The sequence below is a fragment of the Stomoxys calcitrans genome, chromosome 1 (assembly GCF_963082655.1).
Source record: "Stomoxys calcitrans chromosome 1, idStoCalc2.1, whole genome shotgun sequence".
In the NCBI taxonomy this organism is placed as follows: domain Eukaryota; kingdom Metazoa; phylum Arthropoda; class Insecta; order Diptera; family Muscidae; genus Stomoxys; species Stomoxys calcitrans.
The window spans coordinates 244,280,516-244,301,637 of record NC_081552.1 but is presented as its reverse complement, the minus strand read 5'-3'; the positions used below and the strand labels follow the sequence as shown (position 1 = coordinate 244,301,637).

Below are 21,122 nucleotides of genomic sequence, written 5' to 3'. Positions count from 1 at the left end.
CCTCAGTACGGCTGTGATACACAAACAAGCCTCCCGACATATGACCCAAATATGGTTCAGGTCGGACTATATTTAGATATAGCTGGTATATAGACCGATCTACCTATTAAGGTACGACCACCATGGTTCATTTCGAACAATAGTTAGTACCATATGGACCGATCGGATCCTTTGGATCTGGTTAAGTATTGAGCAGTAGGTGGATTTTTGAAGCGCTGTCCACCAGACCACAATACCATATAGCATTATAGGTCTGACAACTGCAGTATATACCCAATGCATGACACGCTCTCTTGCAGGTGTATAGGGCAAGAGTAGCCTTTTTTCCCTTTCCAATATCCTGTCCAGCAAAACACCGTAGTATTTTGCGCTTCCTGTAAATGGATTATACACGATCTATGATGGTGGTTATAAATGAGATTGTAACAACTACAGAGGAGAACGTCGTCTTCAAAGGCAGGTTGAGGACAGTAGTAAGGTACTCAACTCCAGGTGAATCCAGATTCTTCAACATCAATGTAGAGATTCCGTCGGGGCCCAACGCCTTAGATGATTTGGCGCCACGGATGACATTCGTAACTTCAACCACGGTAAATTGTGATGGCTGTTCATCGGCTCGGAGACCACGAATACGGCGAATGACTCTCCTCCTTACCCTGTCACTCTCGGGATGCATAATAAATTGACGGTTGAACAACCTGGCGCATCTCTTCGGATCAATTGGATACAATGTGCGATCCTTACGTAGCATATTGTATCCGTGTCAACTGTGGAAGCTGCAGGTGTTGATCATCTTTGTCCCCAGGATCGCTGCGACCAATATATTTTTTCGACACACAATCTCATCGATCTTGCCGCGGAGACCGTTTCAGATTAGTTGCAAAAATGATACATTTCCCGGCCTGCCAATATTTGGGCTGGGATGCTGCCGTTGTGTATTTTGCCGCACAGAAGAGGTCGGGGGGTCACATAGTCGGACGACGAGGACGCAGAAGGCGACAACGACGATACTTGTGACCCACTGCTGGCTATATTCGCACAGTACCTTGAGATATATCCAATATGACTACTATACCCCCTAGTGAAGTGAGGCCAGAGCAAGATCGGAAATGTACCCACTCCATGCACCGGCTACACCTCACCGACACCGACCGATGATGGAGGCAATTCTGGCAAACCGAACATAACCAGGGTCTGGGGTTCTTTTCAATCCCGGCACGGACCAGAAGCATGCGGAGAAGGCACTCCGGGATGTGCCTCTCCCATGACGAAAAAAGACGAACACGTACACTGAGGCGGCAGCCCTTACCGATGAGTATACCATCGGGTCAATCCGGTGCGTACAACCGGCTGCCATGGGATTTTTGATATGGTAATCTCATGTAGCTTCCAGCCTAGCAGATATATCGTACTTAAAATGTACTCTAAATATCCCATATTCATATGTACATACTTTTTTTGAAATCAACAATGAACAAATCAATGAATCCATTTTACAAAAAGCCTCCATATACGCCTCCATGTTACAACGCATTAAAACAAATATTAAACTATATGTAAGGATTTATTTGTTGCACATGTTCGAGTCTTAGCCATAAAGGTAGTCCCGTAAATTCTTCTCTGTAGGGTACAAGTTAAAATTATAGATACGTAAAATAATTTTATTTAAATGACTTGAAATCTTTCAAGAGAATTCCATGAAATATCCATCAAATCCTTTGGGAGTTTTAACGCTGCTTCACATAAACAGTTTGACTACATCTCAAGATAATTAAAAAAATTTTTCAAAACACAAATTAGTGTTTGTATCCTATAAACTTATCACAATTTTTTTTCAAAAACATTCAAAATTTAACGATTTCGTCTTTTTGAGTCTTCAATTTTACGTTTTTTAGCTTTTTCATATACCTCTGCTAGCTGAGTCAGCAAATTGATGGCTTTAAAATCTTCTTCACATATAGCAAAATCTTCTAAGGGCCGCATAAGAGCAAGTGCCTCTTCATAACTCGATATGGGAGATATCGATCGTTTTCTGGTCTCATTTTCGAGCGGCGTTTGTACTGCAGGTGTTGCTGGGTTACTGTCATACGTTTCGCAGGCGGGAGTTTCTTCAGAAAGCTCCTCTTTAACGGCATCTACATCTGTGGCATTGGCATTGTTTGATTTTCTTAGTATATCTTCTAAAATGCTTACATCAGGCTTTACGTCCTCCTCTGTTGGTTCTGGATCTTGCAGGTTTTCATATTGATCTTCGTGGTAGTCGCCAAAATCAATTGTGGGACCTTCTTCATCTTCATTAATGACTTCTTCGTCGTAGTCAGCCTGTTCATCGTCATCAGCGTCGCCATCGAATATAGGATGCCTTAGGTGTCCAGCGTCATCTGCTGAATTTCTTTCCGCATCCTGTGTCATTTGGTTTTTTGTGTTTCCCGGCTGCGATGACAGTGCATGATCAACTTCTTTGGCACAATATGTTATAATATCCTTGCAGTTAAGAGATTTTTGTGGTTTTCTCGAAACAATTATCTGACTCATATGTTCCAAATCAATGTTAAAAACTGACTTAAAGTCTCGAATCCAGGCTCGATTCGGAAAAAATTTCTCAATATTTATGATATCCTTAAACTCCATAGCACGGTCACGTATAACATCGTCGGTTATATCTACCAATTCATGATAATGGGCTCTCTTTATATATTCATACATGCAATTGCCCAAGAAATTGATTTTTTTGTGCCTGACTACCTTGGGATCATCCTTCATGACATCTATTATTTGACAGCTGGCATAATATTTGAGGATCTCTTTGCGATTTGCCACAACATTTTTTATTTGCTCCCAACTGCATTTGAATGCTGATGCCACTCGCTGATAAACCGGCAGTTCATCATACATGCGTATCGCCTGTACCCGTTCTTCCAAATTAAGGATTTTACGTGGTTTATCTCTGAGCTTTTTTCTCTCCAAAACATATCGGCAGGGCTGAAATGGATGTTGTGAAACTTTTATGAATTTTGTGCAATTTTAAAGGTACAAATGAAAATGAAAAGCCCTAAAAACAGGAGAAGATACAAAGCCTTAAGCAATAAGATACCTGTAAGGATAACCGCTTCTGAACCTGTAATTGGCTGAGTACTTCTGAGTAAATGGAGGCCACCGTAGCGCAGAGGTTAGCATGTCGCCTATGACGCCGAACGCCTGGGTTCGAATTCTGGCGAGACCTTAAGAAAAAATTTTCAGCAGTGGTTTTCCCCTCCTAATGCTGGCAACATTTGGGAGGAACTATGCCATGTAAAACTTCTCTCGAAAGAGATGTCGCACTGCGGCACGCCGTTCGGACTCGGCTATAAAAAGGAGGCCCCTTATCATTGAGCTTAAAACTTGAAACGCTCTGCACTCTAAAGCATTCTAAAGCAAGTCCTGAAATATTTTCCATTTAATAAGTGTGTATCAACCAGCGATTGGGCTCCTGAAGTCTCCGCCATAACAGTCCATTAGGTATTGCCTAGACAATATCTAATTTTGTCTACGCACGCGAAGCATCTTTGTCTTCTATTTGAGATGGTTCACAGGAACCGTTGCAGTTCGCAAATGGCGCCAAGAGGATTGAGGCCTTATTCCTACTTCAGTCAAATTTAACTCTTAGTATTGGCGGTTCTATGTTGAGATAAGCGGGTGTAGTCCCAGTACCCCACAAATGTAGCTTGCATTAGTAAGGAGATAGCCATCGGTGAAAAATTTGCTAATGTTCATGGCGGGATCTGCCGTTCGGCGTCATATGACATCTATAAGGCTGAACTAAGAAAAAATAAGGGCGAGTTTAGAAAGGCTCAGAACAAATACTGGGTAGAATTCTCCAGCTCCGTGATGGATACGTCCGAGGCCTCTAGGCTAAGGACGATTCTGTCCCCGAGACCTATTACTGTGGGGTATATCCAGAGGTCAGAGAATGTATAGACTATGTCGAGTAAGGAAACACTAGAACTACTCGTTGATACACATTTCCCGGGAAATTCTCCAACGGACAACGTGTCGCCAGAAGAGGTTGTCACTGATATGCAATCGTCGGAGGCCATTAGGGGAATTGTGTCTGAGCCAAAAATTCTTTGGGCAATACGAAGTTTCGACTCCTTTAAGTCGCCAGGTCCGGATGATGTATCACCTGTTGAATTAGAAGCTGTGCCTGATAGACCGGTAATTTTCATTCCGAAAGCAGGAAAACCCTACCACACGAAGGTGAAAGATTTTCGTCCTATTAGTCTGTCATCATTTATGCTAAAGACTCTTCAGAGGTTGATAGAAACATATCTTTGGGCAAAGATGCCTGGATGTCGCGGCAGCAGCATGCATATAGAAAAGGCAAATCCACTGAAACAGCCCTGCACGACCTAGTCGGTTACATAGAGGGTTCTCTCGTTGTCAAGGAACGTACAATGGTAGCATTTCTTGACATTGAAGGTGCTTTCAATAATGTAAAACCGACGTCAATCATGAAGGAGTTGGAGTTTCTAGGCATCAATCTACCGTAAGAAAGTTTATTAATAACTTACTAAAAGATGTATTACGGCAGGCTTAGGATCTGTGGATCTAAAAAGATGAGTCAGCAGAGGAACTCCTCAAGTAGGTGTACTGTCTCCTCTACTTTGGAATATAGCCATTAACAATATGTTATTGTCTCTGGAAGAAAAAGGCGTAAAAGTCGTCGCGTATGCTGATGACGTGGCACTTCCCAGCACTCTAAGAGATATACTTCAGGAAGCTCTACGTGCAACAACAAAGAGGGCTACCGAAAGTGGTCTGGGTATAAATCCGTGCAAGACAAAAGTAGTTATTTTCAGCAGGAAATGCAAGTTGCCTACAGTGGAACCTGTCTCCTTGGGTGGAGAGAATGTTCCATTTACAGAAAGCGCAAAATAACTGGGTGTTTTTCTGGACAGGAAATTGAACTTCAAATCCACCATTTTGGAAAGGGCAAGCAAGGCCACTCTTGCCCTATACAACTGGAAGAGAGCCATTGGCAAAAGTTGGGGATTTAGACCGCGTGTCATGCATTGGGCATGTACTGCAATTGTCAGACCTATTATGCTATATGGTGTTGTGGTCTGCTGGACGGCGCTTCAAAAATCCACCTACTGCTCAATACTTAACCGAATCCAAAGAATGGCTTGTTTGTGCATCACAGCCGCATCTTATGCCTCTGGACATTGTGGCTACCCAAATTGCAGCGACCACTGCCGTGAGGTTAAGGGAGCTTTCTCATTGGTCATGTGGCGGCTACGGACACTGTGTTATCCTTGATACAATATCCGATGTTCCAGGCACCAGGATTACACCTTTCCTGAGCCGCTTTATGATAAAAATCACTGTACCGCTCATTCCTTTGAGAACATGTCTGATATAGCGGATGTGAATACTCGAAACGAAAATTGTTCAAAGATAGCTATTTTATTAAAATTAATTTCAAATATGTTTTGTTTTTGTTGTTGATAATTATTGTTTTAAATATGTGCTTGTCGGTGAGCAACCGTGTCTTTTAAAATCATTTTGCAATTTGAACGTATCAGTGTTGGCTGTCAAAAATAGTTGTCTGTGAAGAAACACATTGATATTTTATTCACTCATCGTTATGTGTTTGTATTGCCTGAACTGCAATGAATAATGTTCGTAGTTTGTTTCTATTTCTGCGTGTGTAAAGAGAGCTAGCATACACCAAAACAGCATAAGCTGCTGAGCGCAAATACTCAAAAAAGCACCTTTGCCCATGCCTTGTCTCAATCTCATGTAGTAAACCAGGTTTATTTCATTTCAAGCGTTTTCGGCACCTTGTCCATGCCATAAATACCAGGTAGTGTACCGTAAACAGCTGAGTACAATTTTTTCTAGCGAAGTGCACTATCTGTCTACGAGTTTTGGTTGTATGTGTGTGTGTTATAGTTAAGAACTATAACACACATTAACAACAAACAATGGCGCGAACTAGTAACATACACAAAATCAGAGTTGCACTAATCACTGATTTTTTAGATAGATAATGCACTCAAAATTTTGTTTTTGGGCAACTGCCACTACTTGTAAATGAATATATTTTGACCTTGTCTACTATACTACTACTGGCTTTGTTTTATATGGCGGAGGACCTGTAAATGGTGTATAAGTGGCACCTAGTGCAAACTATATTGCGGTCGGAATTGTTACCTCGTCGACTTTTATATTTAGCTGCTGTTGTACTTTTGCTGACTATCTGGTGAACAAACACTTGATGTGAAATCAGTTGTTCACTGTATATGGGAACCGATTTGGTCCATTGAAAATTCAATTGAACAATATGACTAGGTACTTGTACAAAATTAAAATTGTTAATAAAACAGCCAAACCCCTTTTGAATGCAGCTAATCTGCACATTCAATTTTTTTCTCAACAAAAAGTCTAATCTAATTTGACAACGGTATTCAGGTAAATTCGTAGCTGGCCAGAGCAAATAATGCAAACTAAATAATTAGCCTTACACAGTACAAAAAATAAAACTGGCCCAATATATATGGGCACCACGACATTTTAATAAGGCCCGCCATACACATGTTTGCATACCTCTTCATTGCCAATGATACAGAGCAAACGTTCACATTGATTCAACTGCAATAACTGAAAAAACACATGCACAAACCCTTCAACATACTATTGAACCAACAGCAAGTGAGGGAATGAATGGGTAGAGATTAAGGCGCAATAAATAAAATAAAGAGAGTAAGAGAGAGAAGGAGAGAGAGAGAGTTCGCAAGACAAACCCCCAAACTTGCCATAAGAATGACGAAGAAGAAACATACGAAATATTTGTTTTGTGGACCTCGGTAATTCCAGCCGCTGTGACCTCGGTTATTCTACTGTATTATCTACCCTCATATTTGATGGGGGGAGACAGACGTACATATATGTATGGGTACCCCACCACATCGTTCGTTCTGCTAATTCAGTATATCAAATCTATTCACTTTGTTTTGGTGGTACAAATCTTCAAGAATGGCAAGAGGGTGGAGCATATATTAGCGCCGCTTAGGGGCTTAGGTATTTGGCTATATTTATTTAATAAAAATAAATAAAAGTCCATGCATGGACTGAATGCTTTTGTAGCTTGTACCCTCGCCAGTGGGCCACAATTCAATAAATATGTACATTTGTATGCCATACAAAACAAAAAAAAAAGAAAAACAACAGACTCCAACCTGTGGTCGGAGTGTGATAAAGGCCTATAGCTTGTGGATGATTTTTTTCTGTTTTTCGCACACTTACCCTCTTCCCCAGACGATGATGTTTATACGACATATTCTTTTCCGAAATAATCTTCTTGAACAGAGCAACAGAGCGCAGCAGTGGATACACACACGGGCCTGCCGGCAACAACGTTGTAACCGAGAAAATGTTTAAATGCGACTAAAGCAGGGCAACGGCAAATTGTCTCATGAAGCAGCGTCCGTACACAGGGATACGTAGAACGCGAGAGAGACAGAGAGCCATGCATGGAACCAAGAATAGCACGGGGCGACTACGACGAAGCAATACAAAAAGCAGACAGGCCAGCCAACAGGCAAGCAAGCCATCCAACCGGCTCTTACCCAAACAGTTCGGTTGGTTCGGTATTTGTTTTCATCCATATGAGCGCAGATGTGTGACGTTGTACTATGGCCGCTGTGGCCCTCGAAGCGTGTTAAGAGAGACACCGAACTCGAAATGCCAGGTAAATTTACATACATATAAGAAGTGCAAGTACATATGTGCATGTATGTATGTGCGTTTCACTGGCATGTGTACTTGCTTGCATTTTGTACTGTTAGCAACCTATGGGTGCAGACATTTTCCGGAATTATAAGCCAATACAAATAGAAATTTAACCACTCCGATTGACTGATATATTGAAAAAAGTAGTAGCTATAAGATAATAAGATAAGTACTATGAGAATATTTTTCATATAAAGAACATTTTCCTTAAGCGCCGTATGGCCCTTGGAGTTAAAAATTAAGAAATAAAACAAAAATATCGGTCAACAATGCGTATACTAGTATAGTTAATTAATATTTACGCGAGAGAGTAAGAGAAGATTGATCTGTACTTAATCTTTGGTACAAAAAAATGTTTAAATAAAATAAATTTAAATAAAACTAATTGGGAGTACAGTACGAATCTGGTATCTACCCTACACGTTTGATTTTTCTTTCTTGAAATTTTAAATAAATTTGGCTAAAATAAAAATAAATTGGAAGGTCTATATTTTGCGCACTTTAAGCAATATCCCATTCATGTAGGACTTTGTTGGCACTTTCAAACCATGTATCAAATATAAAAATCGGTCCACAAATTCGCTTTCGCAGCCAGAACAAATTTTGTAGGAGTCAATTTGAAGGGCCCCGGGCATCCTAAGGGCCTGCAATTTTGGTTTACGGAAAAAATTATCAATGTAATGCAATGGCCACCTACATCACCGATCAATAATCCTATTGAAAACCTTGGAAAAATCAACCGAGAAAATTGAAAAGCCAAAGAAGGTTTAACTGAAGCCGGAAAAATAACCTGGAAAGCAATATCGCCCGATATTATCTTATATATAAAAATTAACATGTGTTTGTTTGTTTTTTTCCGTATAGACTCAAAAACGGCTGAATCGATTACCTTGACATTTTCACAGATTGTGTAGGTCGGTGTGGAAGGAAACATAGGCTATATAATTTTTTGATATCAGAAGGGGGGGGGGGGGGGGGGGGCGGACCCTCCCCCTTACCCCAAAAGTACTACCCAAAAATAAAAGTGTACCGATTAGGACAATATGGGACTCAAATGAAAAGTATTCAGGAGTAGAGTACGTATTTCATATTAAAAATTGGGTCCAAGTAACTGGGTGGCCAGCCCAACCTCAAAACACCCTAAAATAGGTTAATTGTACAAGCATGACAATATGGGACTCAAATGAAGGTATTCGGGAATAGATTACGACTGTAGTCAGGAAGGAGGAATAGCCTTTATAATTTCTTGACATCGGAAAGGGGGCGGACCCTTCCCCGTTACCCAAAAACACCACCCTAAATCAAAAGTGTGTCGGTCCGCGGACAATATGGATATCAAATGAAAGGTATTGAAGAGTAGAATACGAATATGGTATTAAAAATTGGGTCCAAGTACCCAGGAGTCCTAATTCCAAAAATTCTAATAGCAGACAAAATGAACTACCATATGGGGCTCAATAGAAGGTATTCGGGAGTAGATTACGAATCTGGCTTACAAAATCAGATCGCAGTGTTGGGGGTCACCCCGTTCCCCAAAAACGCTCCAAATGGGCATATTTGTTATCCTGACTATGAACGGCTGAAGCGATTTTCTTAAAATTTTCATAGATTGTGTAGGTTGTTGTGGAACGAAACATTAGTGGCGGATCCCAAAAACGCCACCCAAAAGCAAAGGTGAACTGATAGGCACAATATGGGTATCAAAAGAAAGGTAATGGAGACAACGAATATCGTATTTAATTTTGGGTCCAAGTACCCAACAGGCCGCCCCAACCCCAAAACTCCTCTAAACAGCAATATTCGACGTTCCTATCAATATGGGACTCAAATGAAAAGCATTCCGCAGTAGATTACAAATATGGCATGAACAATTAGGTCTAAGTATTGGGAGGTCGACCCAACTCCAAATCGCCTCAAATGGGCATATCAGCCATCCATGGCTATATGGGATTCAAATGAAAGACATTTGGGAGTAGATTAGGAATATGACATTAGTTTTCGTTCAAGTCCTTTTCGCCATAAAAATACGTCAAGTGTTTGGGGGTTATATTTACCGACCATGGCAATATGGGGCTCAAACTAAAGGGATTTGGGAGTGGAGCACGAATTTGATATCAATTTTTAAGTCGAAATGTCTCCTTAAAAAGATCTTCCCCTTACCTTTATTTTCAAATACCTGATCTCGGAGATTGGTAATGGGATTCGTTCGAAAATTTTTTGCACTCTCATAGTCACCAAAAACAAAACAAGGTTTCCAATCACGACAATATAGAGCGATGTGTTTGGGGTTCCGCCCCACCCCAAAAATACCTCCCTATTATATAAAAGCTATTTGGGTTCGAAATTGTTTGTTTTTTAATAATGAAGATATAGATAAATTTAAAAAATTATCAATTTAAAACAAATAATCTGAAAGGTTGTTTAGATTTTGGCGGATACAGTACGCATATGTAATTGGTTTCGATTGAGAATCATGCAAAATTTCAGCCAATCGTATAAGAATTGAATTCTCTAAGGGATCAGGAAGTAAAATCGGGCGATCCGTTAATGGAAACTGTATCATGATATAGACCGATTTGCACCATCGTTGGTCTAAATGCAAAGCGGATTTAAAAAGGTGGTCTCACGCGAACTGCTGTTAACATCTGGCCAGGTTTGACGGTATTAAGATGTCCGATTTTTGTTTGCATTCTCTTTTTTTTTCTTTATCGCATATTATCTGGTCATGTACGCGCACGTACACAAACACGCACACAAATCTCTTTGTGTGTGTTGACAAAACGCCTATCAGCTTGATGACAAGATGGCGGATTGCACCATATGCATTTTATTTGTTTTTTTTTTATTTCCTATAATATATAGGGTTGCCTACGAAAAAGTAAAAATGCGTTGAATATAACGAAAAATTAAATTGAAAAAAAGTGTTAAACAAACCAAAAATTGTTTTGAAAATTTCTCGTTTTTCTTCAGTTTTTTTTTTATTTCGTACATTCTTATAAAAATTTTTGCTATCGCACTATCATAATTTTAGCCAATGATCATTTGTTGAGGTATTATCTTGCACCAAAGCTATTGCTGGCGACGTTGAGGTGGCTTGTTCATAAATTTCACCACTTTCTACTTCATTAATTGAGTATTGGGTAGATGGAATAATTTTGTTTTGACCAGCGCTACTAGACCGCACAATACCATTTGGACCAATTGCCAAATTTCCCAAATAACCCTCAAACAATATGTCATTTATGGCTTTACGAGCCAAAACCTTTTGCTCCTGTGACAGTTCATCATATTGGACTGCCCACGATTTGGCAATAATTTCCGACGATTCCGATACTTTGTTCCATTGAGTGCTGGAAGTCAAGTTTCCTGATGTCATAGTTTTGACATCTCGCACAAATTTAGCCGTCATTATGTCATTACAATTGGAAGAAGTAGACACAACGGGTTCAGGTGTAACGATTTGTAACGACTGTTTGGATGTTGTTGGCAATGCGAGATGTGGCGCCATTTGTGCTTTTAAGCTCCATTGTGTTTCTGAACTCAAGCATCTAACTCCGTCGTGACCAGTTTCCGAATCATATTCCTCATAAACATTTTGACATTGGAGATCGTCATCTGTCATTATGATTGTATCACCATTTTCGGCATCATCTGAACCCACGACCACAGCATTCGATAATGCAATATCTTGTATGGAGGTTTGACTATTTGCTGATGATGCTGCATTATTCTTATGTAAGGCATATCGGGGATATTCGGAGTTATACTCCGTTTGTGAATTGACTTCTTCGTCCTCTTGCTGATATTCATCATCCTGTATGTGAAGTGTGTCGGACATTTCATTGCTTTCACTTTTTGTCTCCACCAGATCTTGAGAAAAATCTTCGACAACATAAGCAAAGTCGGATTCCTGATATTTATCATAGTAATCAGCATCGTTCGCTTGAAGATGGAACTCAATTAAACTTTCCTTTCTTCTATTTGTAACAAATTTATCAGTGGTTTTTAAGATATTCAAAGGATATCGACGTTTTCTCTGGAATTATATGGAAACAAAGGAATAAAATGGGTTAAGTTTTTGGTTTTAAGGGGTCAATTATAGTAACAAATGTATCCCTTCCTAATTCTTAAAAAAAACTCAAACGCGCTAGTTTTATTAAGCAACCCAAGGCGGATTTAAAAAGGTGGTCTCACACGAACAGCTGTTAACAGCCGGCCAGGTTTGAAGGTATTAAGATGTCAGATTTTTGGTTGCATTCTCTTTGTTGTTATCTTATTTCTCGCATATTCTCTGCTCATTTACGCACACGTATACACACACGCACACAAATTTCTTTGTGTGTGTCGGTAAAAAGTCGATCAGCTCGATGACAAGATGACGGATGGTTGTTGAACAAATGAGACCATCTTTAATTGTTTCGCCATGTTAGCATCCATAACAGTAAACGAATAGCAGACACTAGGTCTGTTCGCGTACTTTTCCAGTAAAAATTAGCATGAGAGTAGGAACAACTTTTAATCTCTTTCGCTTTTTATTTAAACAAAACAGCTAGTTTTAAAAAAAAAACATCTGCTCGGTGCTGCAAATTGCTGCTGTGGAAAAAAGTCTAGAGCACAAATTTGCAATCTCTCAAAACTGTATTTGCTCTCACGCACTCTCCCGCTCTCTTATGTTGGCAAATAAAATATGCGAATGCAAATTTGCACAAATTTTACCTGATTTAATCACGAAAATAATAACATCAATCACCGCTTTTGAAAAAGATGATTGATAATTAAAAATATTATTTTTCTGATTTCTTTGATTTCCTAAAACGTATTTTTTTCAAGTTTTTACTGCCAACATATTTATTTTCATTGTTTTTATTTTTAGTCTTTTGTTACTAATAGTGGAAAGTGGTGGATTTCACTGTCCTCCTCAAAAGCTAGCTGTTTCTCTCACTTGTGTAATAAAAAAAGCCTAATATTCCCAGTGGGAAAAGGTAATCAATGAGGTATGAGAATATAATCGATAGCAAGATATACTCATATACAGGTAGTGGCAGTTGCCCACCAACAAAACATGCACTCAAAATCAGTGACTAGTGCAGCCCTGATTTTGTTTATGTTACTATGATAATCACATACAACCAAAACTTGTTGACAGATAGTGCACTCGCGAGAATAAATTGTACTCAGCTGTTCACCGTACACTAGCTGGTAATTATGTCATGTTCGATAGCCTCTATAGCTTATTGATTTCAGAATACGTTATTCTTAACACGGGAAATGTCCTAGGAAAAGAATAAATTCTTTTTATATGTTCGAAGGAAACGATATATAATTCGTTTAATAGAATACATTGTTCAACAGTGTATTTGGAATGTATAATGTTATAATACATTATAGTTTTTATGATTTTATAAAAAATCAAATTATTTATTATTTTAGTAGGCAAGAAGGTATTCGAAAGATCGGTGTATATGGTAATTATAACCAAAAATGTTTCGATTTAGAATGTGTTTATCGTAGATGTAGGGGCTGTAATATAACTCACTGCTTGAAATGTAAGCAAAATAGCTCTTGCGAAATTTTTGGTTGCAGCCAAGACATATATGTCGCCACTGAAAAATAGTTGTGTAGAATGTGTTTCATTCGGAGTAGGAAGAAGAAATTCACCAATGCCTATTATGTCACCCTTTTACGCAAAGAAAATTTCATTTGAGCTGCGTACCTGCAAACGAAATTTTCGGTAACGGTACCGATAACGAAAATTTCGTTTAGGATATGTTAATACATTTCTTATGGTAACGAAAATTTCGCCAGAGGTGCATACTGCACTTTACATAGAAACGTCTTAGAAACATTCACGTTTTTCACACTGGGTTTTTAATCAGATCCTACGATAGCGGACATATATTTTTTTTCATTAAGCCGTTTTGTTTGTTTTCAGGCTTGATTCTATAAGCACAAAATGAAATAAAGGAAAAAAATTAGAGAAGAATATTTCAACAGAACTGTGTATGAACAATAAATCTGATTTAGCTCGTTTTCAGTCGATTGTGTACACTTTTTTGCTTAATAACTTAAATTTATTTGTACAAAACACTTTTTAAAGTCCTTGTTGGCTTTTTTTATTGTTAATTAACCTGTGCTTTTCTACCATATTTATGTTCCCCCAATTCCTTTTTCTCCTCTCTTAGGTTACTCTTAAGAATGAAACAAAAGAAAACGTCAGATTTCTAATCACTGTTCGTATTTTTCATTTTTATTTTTTTTTGTTTTTTTGAGAGAGGGAAAATTAATCTGTGAGAATCTATTGTCTGTGTTTTTAAGTTAATTTTACAAAATCCAATTGTATCCATATAGTTTTATTACTGGTATGAGTTTTTGTGTTATCACTTTCAATTTATCTCCATCTCATATAGAAAATAATGATTGACAACACTTACCATAATACTTTTCTCTCCATCGTCTTCCATCAATTTTCGTTTTCTCTCTTTACGTGTTTCGGCTGTCTGCAAGAAGCTCAATAGATCAAAGTACCATAGAGTTGACTTATAGGGCCTGCCTTCAAGCAAACTACTAGTTATGCGGGAACACTCCCGTCGATAATTGGTACGAAAAATGTTAATTTTACGTAAAACATCTTCGCGATCTGCATCAGGTTCTATTTCCTTTAATTTTTTCACCATAATGTCATAGGAACTGCATTTTATCTGACGATTTTTATATAGTGGACTGTTAACATCCCAAAGAGATGGTTGACTTTCATACAGACAAAAGAATTCGGTCCAAAACTTTTTATTGTGTATGGAATGAATTGTCTGACGATGTTGTGGAGCTGCAGACATTTTTCATTCATATCTTTCTCTTCGTCTCGATATTTTTATGGCAACATGTACATGGTTGTTGTTGTCTTACCGGTGTCGCAACACATGTGCGTGAGTGTGTTTATTTACAATTTTTATTTTTTTTGCTGGGGTGAAGCGGGCGGAAACACACACAGTAACAAAGCAATCCGACCGTTGTTTTTCTCGTTGCTCTCCGTTGTGCTTGACAAACGAACCACTTGGCTTGAGCGGCAACAATCAACTGATTGATTTTAAAGTGGCGCTCTTTTGTGCTTGTATATCTGTTTGCTTGAAGTGAATATTCAAACCGGAACTTGCGTTTTATTTATACCGTTTTTTCTTATTTCTGCATTTGCAATACCTTGAAATCTTGATTAGCTACTATTAATAAACAGAATAGGTTGTATATAAAGGAGCTGTGCCAATCGGCAGCAATCTCCTACGGTGAGATGGTAAAATGTTCTGAAGGGTGTTTTTTTACACTGGTGAGAAAAAAAATTACATTTTGCTGTGCCAAACGGTGTCTTTCTCACTATGCCAATTTTTGACATTTTTGACGAAGAAAAACAAGCTTAGCTATTTTAAATAATCAAAATGTATTTAAAATCACCCATGACTTGATTAAAAACAGTTGTTTAATAAACTTGCAACAAGAACAATTTGGATAATGATTTAATTGTGCCAATTGTCACGCAGCCAAGTTGGCACAAGTTCATTCGCATGATAAATTTTATTAAGTTATTGCGGAATCCTATGGACATTTGATGCCAAAACGCAAAGAAAAGTAAAATTACAACACACAATAAGGCAACATCATTGAAACTGAAACCGTGGAAAATAAATGTATATGCAATTCTTTTAAGCGAAAACTGTAATGTTGCCGTGACTGTTGCCGCCATTTTGTTCAAAAAGCTCAGTGCTACTCCTGCGAAATCATCGTATCATTCTGCATTTTAACTCTTGTTGTTCACTCGAGTTATATATTTTAATACAAGACTGAGAGGTCGGAAAGCAGTTTTTCGCTGGCATTAGGAATGCTTTGACATATCCTAAGCGAAATTTACTTATTGCTTTGGTGTTACATGTTGATGTTGTAATTGATCAGCTGACAAATTTTAACCCTTAAATGATGTACCATGAATCTACCTTATCGATATAAGTTATCATTCAACTTAGAATGGCATCACAGGTAAATAAAACTAAAAACCAAAACAAAATAGTCCTGTAACTTGTGAAGCAAACAAATTGTCGGGGGTACCGTTACTTAATGCTGTTTCCAGATTTTGGTGTAGTGTGACAACTGGCTTTTGACCTATCGAAAGGATTTTACATCTCACTTTCAATGACAAAAATGTATAATTGCGCAGAAACTCGACGTACAAAAGTAAACAATCGGAAAACAACAACTCGACATATCAATCTAATACAAAGCATACGAAAACGTCCGCGTCTTTATAAAAATGAATTTTTAAGTACACCTTTGCTACTGCGTTATGAGAAGCGATTATTATGGGATGAAGTGGCAGTGGAATCGGGATTGAACAATGGTGAGTATAGAAATTTTGTAGTTAATAGGAATAGCGGATCAACTAATACATAGAGCGATGAATGGTAGCTGGAGAGCAAACACTTGTGTTGTACTTGGGCGGTTGCCACTGCATTGCAAGTTCTGCAGCAACAGTTCTCTTATTCTTGAAGAAAACTCAACAAAAGCATATAAGCCAAATAAAACAACTAAATCTTCACGAAAAGAACAACAACAACTAAAGCAGACAAACTCAAGCTACGCAACGTCGCATACAAAATTACGTGTGATAGGAATCAGCAAGACAAATGCAACAAAAAATATCTGAGAACCACTAGACGCACGCTAGGCAGATTGGCAGAAAGAAAAAGATTCGACAGCACTAGCACAACATATAAAAGAAAGCGGACGTGAGGCAAACTTTACAACAGTAAGAGTACTTAACAGAGAAAAAACGTAACACATTAAAGAGCCTATGAATTCATCACATACTTAGTCGATAAACACCAAAGAGAATAAAGACAACACTAAGCTTCAGTATTCCATCGCAATAACTTGAAGACGACTGTTCTGTGATATTAGTTAAAAGTTTAGACCGTATATATTTCCCTCAAAGTGCAATTATTTATCTTAATTCTATGTCGTGTAAGTCTGAATGACAATACTAAGAAAAACAAAACATACTAGATATGTTCGCGTACTTTTCCAGTAAAAATTTGCAGGAGAGCAAGAACAGCCTAAGTTAGTTTGTTTTAATTAAATTGTTGATTTTCAAAATTCTGCAGGGAAAAAAACCTCAGGTACAAATTTGCAAGCTCTTAAAATTTGTCTTGCTTTCACGAATTCCCGGTTCTCTTCTGCTAACAAATAAAGTACGCGAACGATTTCTAGTAACAATTTGTGCAAGGTTGCATATATTTTTGGGTACACGAACACACTTACTATAAACACAAAATATTCCATGGCCGCCGGTTGTACGTACCGGATTGAACCGATGAAATCTTTCGTCGGCAAGGGCTGCCCCCTCAGTGTTTAATACACTGCTACAACAACAACAACAAAATATTCCATGGCAGCCGGTTGTACGTACCGGATTGAACCGATGAAATCTTTCGTCGGCAAGGGCTGCCCCCTTAGTATATAACACACTGTTACAACAACAAAATATTTTAAACAGGAACTTAAATAAACTCTGTTCTGATGAAGTTGGAAAACGTCGAGAAAAAATGAAAACGATTTGTTTTATTTGTATCAAAAAAAAAAATCAAATATTCGCATTGGTCATAAAAAACTATTTTTGTTCACTTAATTAACACAAACGCATAACCACGTATTTTTTGATGATGCAAAAGCCGTGTTTGACAGCTTACAGTTCCTTCTACTGGACCGAATCAATCAATTTTGCACAAATTTTTTTTGTCAGCAGAAAAGAGCGCGAGAGAGAGTAAATTGACAGTATGAAAATAGTGAACCTGCAAATTTCGAATGGGACATTTTTTGCCAGCAGAAATTTTCAACTATGAACAAATGTTTTGTAAAGGTCAACTGTTTTATGAAAAGCAGCCGTTACATGAAAATACAAAAGCTAACACCAAAATGGATCAAAAAGGCAGAGGTAAGTTAAAAAATAAAAATATTGTTTGTTTCATTTTTATTTACTTATAATGAAGGCAACGGCTAGTGTTCGGGTACAGAAATCTCGCCAAATGAAGTAGTAATTTTACCTCAAGTCGGTTGTTCGATATTAGAAGGTAAGTGCAAAATTTGCGTAATTGTTTGGAAATTCTCGAAAAATAAAAATATTGTATCTTTCTAGACACCAAGAAAAGAGCAATGATCGGTATCTTAAATGTTTTGATGGAATCATCCTCATCAAAGAGCTACGATGAAACCAACACCAATCCTTTGAATTTGTTAAGGAGGGGTCTGGCTGGGGAATTAAAAGTTACGCACAGTGGGATTGGACAAAATTAGTGCAAATTAGACTCCCAATTGTGAACGGATACAGATATCTTCAATGAAGACACTGTTTTCATTGAAGATATCTGTAGCCGCCACATGACCAAATAGAAAGCTCCCTTAGCCTCATACCATGAAAAAAGACAGATCGTTCTGTACGACTTCCCTTTGTACGTGTCCATTTCAGGTTTCAATTGCGGGATCACAGTGTCCATCTTCCAAACATCGGGTACTATAATAGCGTTCGGAAAGGCTGAGGACAGTTGTAAGGTACTTGACTCCAGGCAGATCCAGTTTCTTCAGCATCAATTAAGAGCTTCCATTTGGCACCAGCGTCTTGCGCGACTTGGCGCCACGGATGACATTCGTAGCTTCGTGCGCTGTAAATTATGATGGGTGTCCAGCATTTTTTATTTGAGAAAAAATTGTTTTCTTAAGCAAGCAAATAAAAAACCCAACCAAAACAAGCAAAACAACAAATTTTCACTGGACATTTTTTAAAGACAGTAAAATTGCTCTTACTCTCCTGCACATTTTACTGGCAAATTTTTACTGGAAAATTACGCGAACAGATCTTATGTAGAATCGATTTCTAAGATCATTGGAATGTTTGTGATCGATTGAGAGCCTACTTTGCCGATTTTAAAGTTGAAGTTAAGTTGAAAATTAATTTTTGAGGCGCTAGATCTGTCATTTCGCCCATACTGAGTGATGTGATGCTCGATATGACAAGGCGAATTACTGGCACCTTTAAATAGCCATCATGTTTCTACGGCGATCGGTCCTTTGGACCGTACGAGCTTGCTCACCTATTGGAGCCTTCACATGGAAATGTGGCTACAACAACAACAGCAAGCAAAAATACAGATCGACCGATTTTGCTTTGAAACCAAGATATATCAATTTACAGGTAGTGGCAGTTGCCCAACAACAAAATATTGAGTGCATTATCTGTCAAAATTAGTGATTAGTGCAATTCTGATTTTGTATATGTTACTATTTCATGTCATTTTTTTTTTTGCCAAAACTCGTTGACACATAGTGCACACTTCGCGAGAAAAAATTGTACTCAGCTGTTTACGGTACAATATCTGGTAGTTATGTCATATTTGAAACTACTGAGACGACGTAAATTGTAGTAGGAGCCAATATTTTGACGACGTAAATCGGAACGACGTTAACAAAGACGGCATTATTACAGAACAGGCTGGAACTTGGGGCTCTGATCTTTGTGGTCTTCTTCGTTGTGACGAGAAGCTTAGCTCTGAGCTGCATGTTGTCTAGACCCACTTGATATGCCGCTTGATCTAGAGGTTCTCTCTTGTAGCGCTGAACCTATATGATAATTCTAGATTATTACGATGCACCTTGACGCTTCTGGCCGCAAGATGATGGAAACCTGTCCACAGAGGGTATTGCCAATACCACACTACCATGTTAAAAATTCAAAGCCAACATTTAGTTTTTAAAATTTAATTTGTTGTTTTTTTTTTTTTTTTTTGCTTACATGGACTAATTTCTTATTTAAGTTTGCTTTCTTTAAAATCAAACTTTACAAAGATGCTTGCTTACACTTAGGAGGTTTCTTATATTTTATGAAAATTAATGTTAATAGAATACAATACAGAATAGATAATGGAATGCTCGGCAGGGAACGCGTTCGTACCTAAGACCTTTTAATGAAATATTGGCGTGATGTACTCTCAAACCATTATGGTGTTAACCACTATTATGCAGTATTTGGGACTTTATAAGTGTCTATGTGCTTTACATCTGCTTAAATGTTATTTTTTAAATACTTGTCAATACAGAAAAAATAAGAAAAAACTGGGATATATCAGCTTAAGATAATAGAAATTTGCCATAGATATTTAGAGCTTATCATCTGTTGCCCTTAATAATTTAAATTTCATTTTCGGATGGCAAGTGTATTAGCACACCTAAAGAGATCTGTAATGTCACCAGACGTTGGCTCATAATTCTTTTATTTGACATGGAATGTCGAGGTTTTTAATGTTGTAGGAGCAAGAGTTTTGAGGTGGTTGTCTGAAATTCGGGACTAGATCCGTTTGATCTGAAGATCATAAAAAACGCTTAACACGAAAGTAGCCTTAACGAGACTGAGAGCCCAGCAGGGGTTCAGTTTTGGTCTTTTGCTGGGGTGGTTTTACAATACTGCCTCTATAGTCTAACCTAAACAAGATTAAGGCCAACAACAAATATCTTGGAAGAATGTGGGCGACACAAATTTTGTGTTTCTTTTATAACCTTTTTGTCAGCTTGTTGAATTTATAAATTGAAATTTTCGACCAAAAAAAAAAAAAAAAAAATACTTTAGTTTTGGATTTTTCCTTTTTTTAATTTTCCAGCTGATGATGCCAAATGTAAATGGCGTTCATTGATTAACTATCTGCGTCAGCACTTGGAACATGTGGCTGACAAGAAACAACGGCGCTATATACCCAATACTCATAATCCCGAAGATAGATACATACAATTGGAGGATTGGCCCTATTACAAAGAGTTAGAATTTGTGGTGCCCTATGTGAAATATGCAGCCTCCAAGACTGGTGAGAGCAGTTTAAATCCAACAGCAAATGAAATTGATATTATCATCGCATCAATAGAGGAAGACTTGGGCAATAGCAATGACACTGCCAACTGTAATTCTATTATCCCATTAGATAGAGAAGAAGAAATCAATTTAACACCGGAAGACATTATCTTGAAAGAATTTTTTGAAAATATGTTAAAATCTGCTCTAAATTTGCCGAGATTCCATCAAAATAGAATTATGAATGAGATGATGCAAAGCTTAAATGAACAAAATGAATGACATTCAATGAAAATGAAGTGTTCTTGAATCAAAACACGTAGTTACAACTATTTCTATATATGTAAATTAATAAAATATTGGCTGGCCTTGATAGTTTTCTCTCTGTGTGTGTGAGTGTGTATGTAGTTGTTTTTATAAAATATAATATTTTCATTCTTTGTATATCGATACTTTAATTACATGGTATGCGTTTTGG

At 37.9% G+C, this 21,122-nt stretch overlaps 3 protein-coding genes across 9 annotated transcripts; 1 reads left to right on the top strand and 2 right to left on the bottom strand.

Moving 5' to 3' along the window:
* Window positions 1-1,545: 1,545 nt before the first annotated feature.
* LOC106091610 (uncharacterized) lies at window positions 1,546-7,418 on the bottom strand. Its single transcript, XM_059361712.1, has 2 exons — window positions 7,288-7,418; window positions 1,546-2,982 (listed from the first exon to the last, which is right to left on the bottom strand). Exons 1-2 carry the CDS (start codon window positions 7,318-7,320, stop codon window positions 1,852-1,854), a joined length of 1,164 nt encoding a protein of 387 aa, XP_059217695.1. The 5' UTR covers window positions 7,321-7,418; the 3' UTR covers window positions 1,546-1,851.
* Window positions 7,419-7,562: 144 nt separating this feature from the next.
* Window positions 7,563-21,088, top strand: LOC106091611 (uncharacterized). 7 transcript variants are annotated; one of them, XM_059361729.1, is made up of 3 exons: window positions 16,571-16,776; window positions 17,555-17,746; window positions 20,460-21,088. In XM_059361729.1, exons 2-3 carry the CDS (start codon window positions 17,617-17,619, stop codon window positions 20,924-20,926), a joined length of 597 nt encoding a protein of 198 aa, XP_059217712.1. In that variant the 5' UTR covers window positions 16,571-16,776; window positions 17,555-17,616; the 3' UTR covers window positions 20,927-21,088. The 7 variants fall into 7 exon arrangements, 6 of the variants coding, with proteins under 6 accessions (XP_059217722.1, XP_059217704.1, XP_059217712.1 ...); XM_059361739.1 differs by lacking the exons at window positions 16,571-16,776; window positions 17,555-17,746 and adding an exon at window positions 7,563-7,732; XM_059361721.1 differs by lacking the exons at window positions 16,571-16,776; window positions 17,555-17,746 and adding an exon at window positions 15,802-16,153.
* Window positions 10,714-14,982, bottom strand: LOC106091601 (uncharacterized). The gene is made up of 2 exons (XM_013258162.2): window positions 14,205-14,982; window positions 10,714-11,809 (listed from the first exon to the last, which is right to left on the bottom strand). The coding sequence occupies exons 1-2, from the start codon at window positions 14,604-14,606 to the stop codon at window positions 10,793-10,795; spliced, it is 1,419 nt and encodes a 472-aa protein (XP_013113616.2). The 5' UTR covers window positions 14,607-14,982; the 3' UTR covers window positions 10,714-10,792.
* Window positions 21,089-21,122: the final 34 nt, after the last annotated feature.

Excerpts from the sequence above, each read along its gene's own strand:
- LOC106091601 (XM_013258162.2), bottom strand. The coding sequence starts at position 14,606 with ATGTCTGCAGCTCCACAACATCGTCAGACAATTCATTCCATACACAAT. Across the intron at positions 11,810-14,204 it reads ATGGAGAGAAAAGTATTATG|AGAAAACGTCGATATCCTTT; the intron begins GTAAGTGTTGTC and ends ATATAATTCCAG.
- LOC106091610 (XM_059361712.1), bottom strand. The coding sequence starts at position 7,320 with ATGTCGTATAAACATCATCGTCTGGGGAAGAGG. Across the intron at positions 2,983-7,287 it reads ATCATCGTCTGGGGAAGAGG|CCCTGCCGATATGTTTTGGA; the intron begins GTAAGTGTGCGA and ends CATCCATTTCAG.
- LOC106091611 (XM_059361721.1), top strand. The coding sequence starts at position 15,949 with ATGACAAAAATGTATAATTGCGCAGAAACTCGACGTACAAAAGTAAAC. Across the intron at positions 16,154-20,459 it reads GGAATCGGGATTGAACAATG|CTGATGATGCCAAATGTAAA; the intron begins GTGAGTATAGAA and ends TTAATTTTCCAG.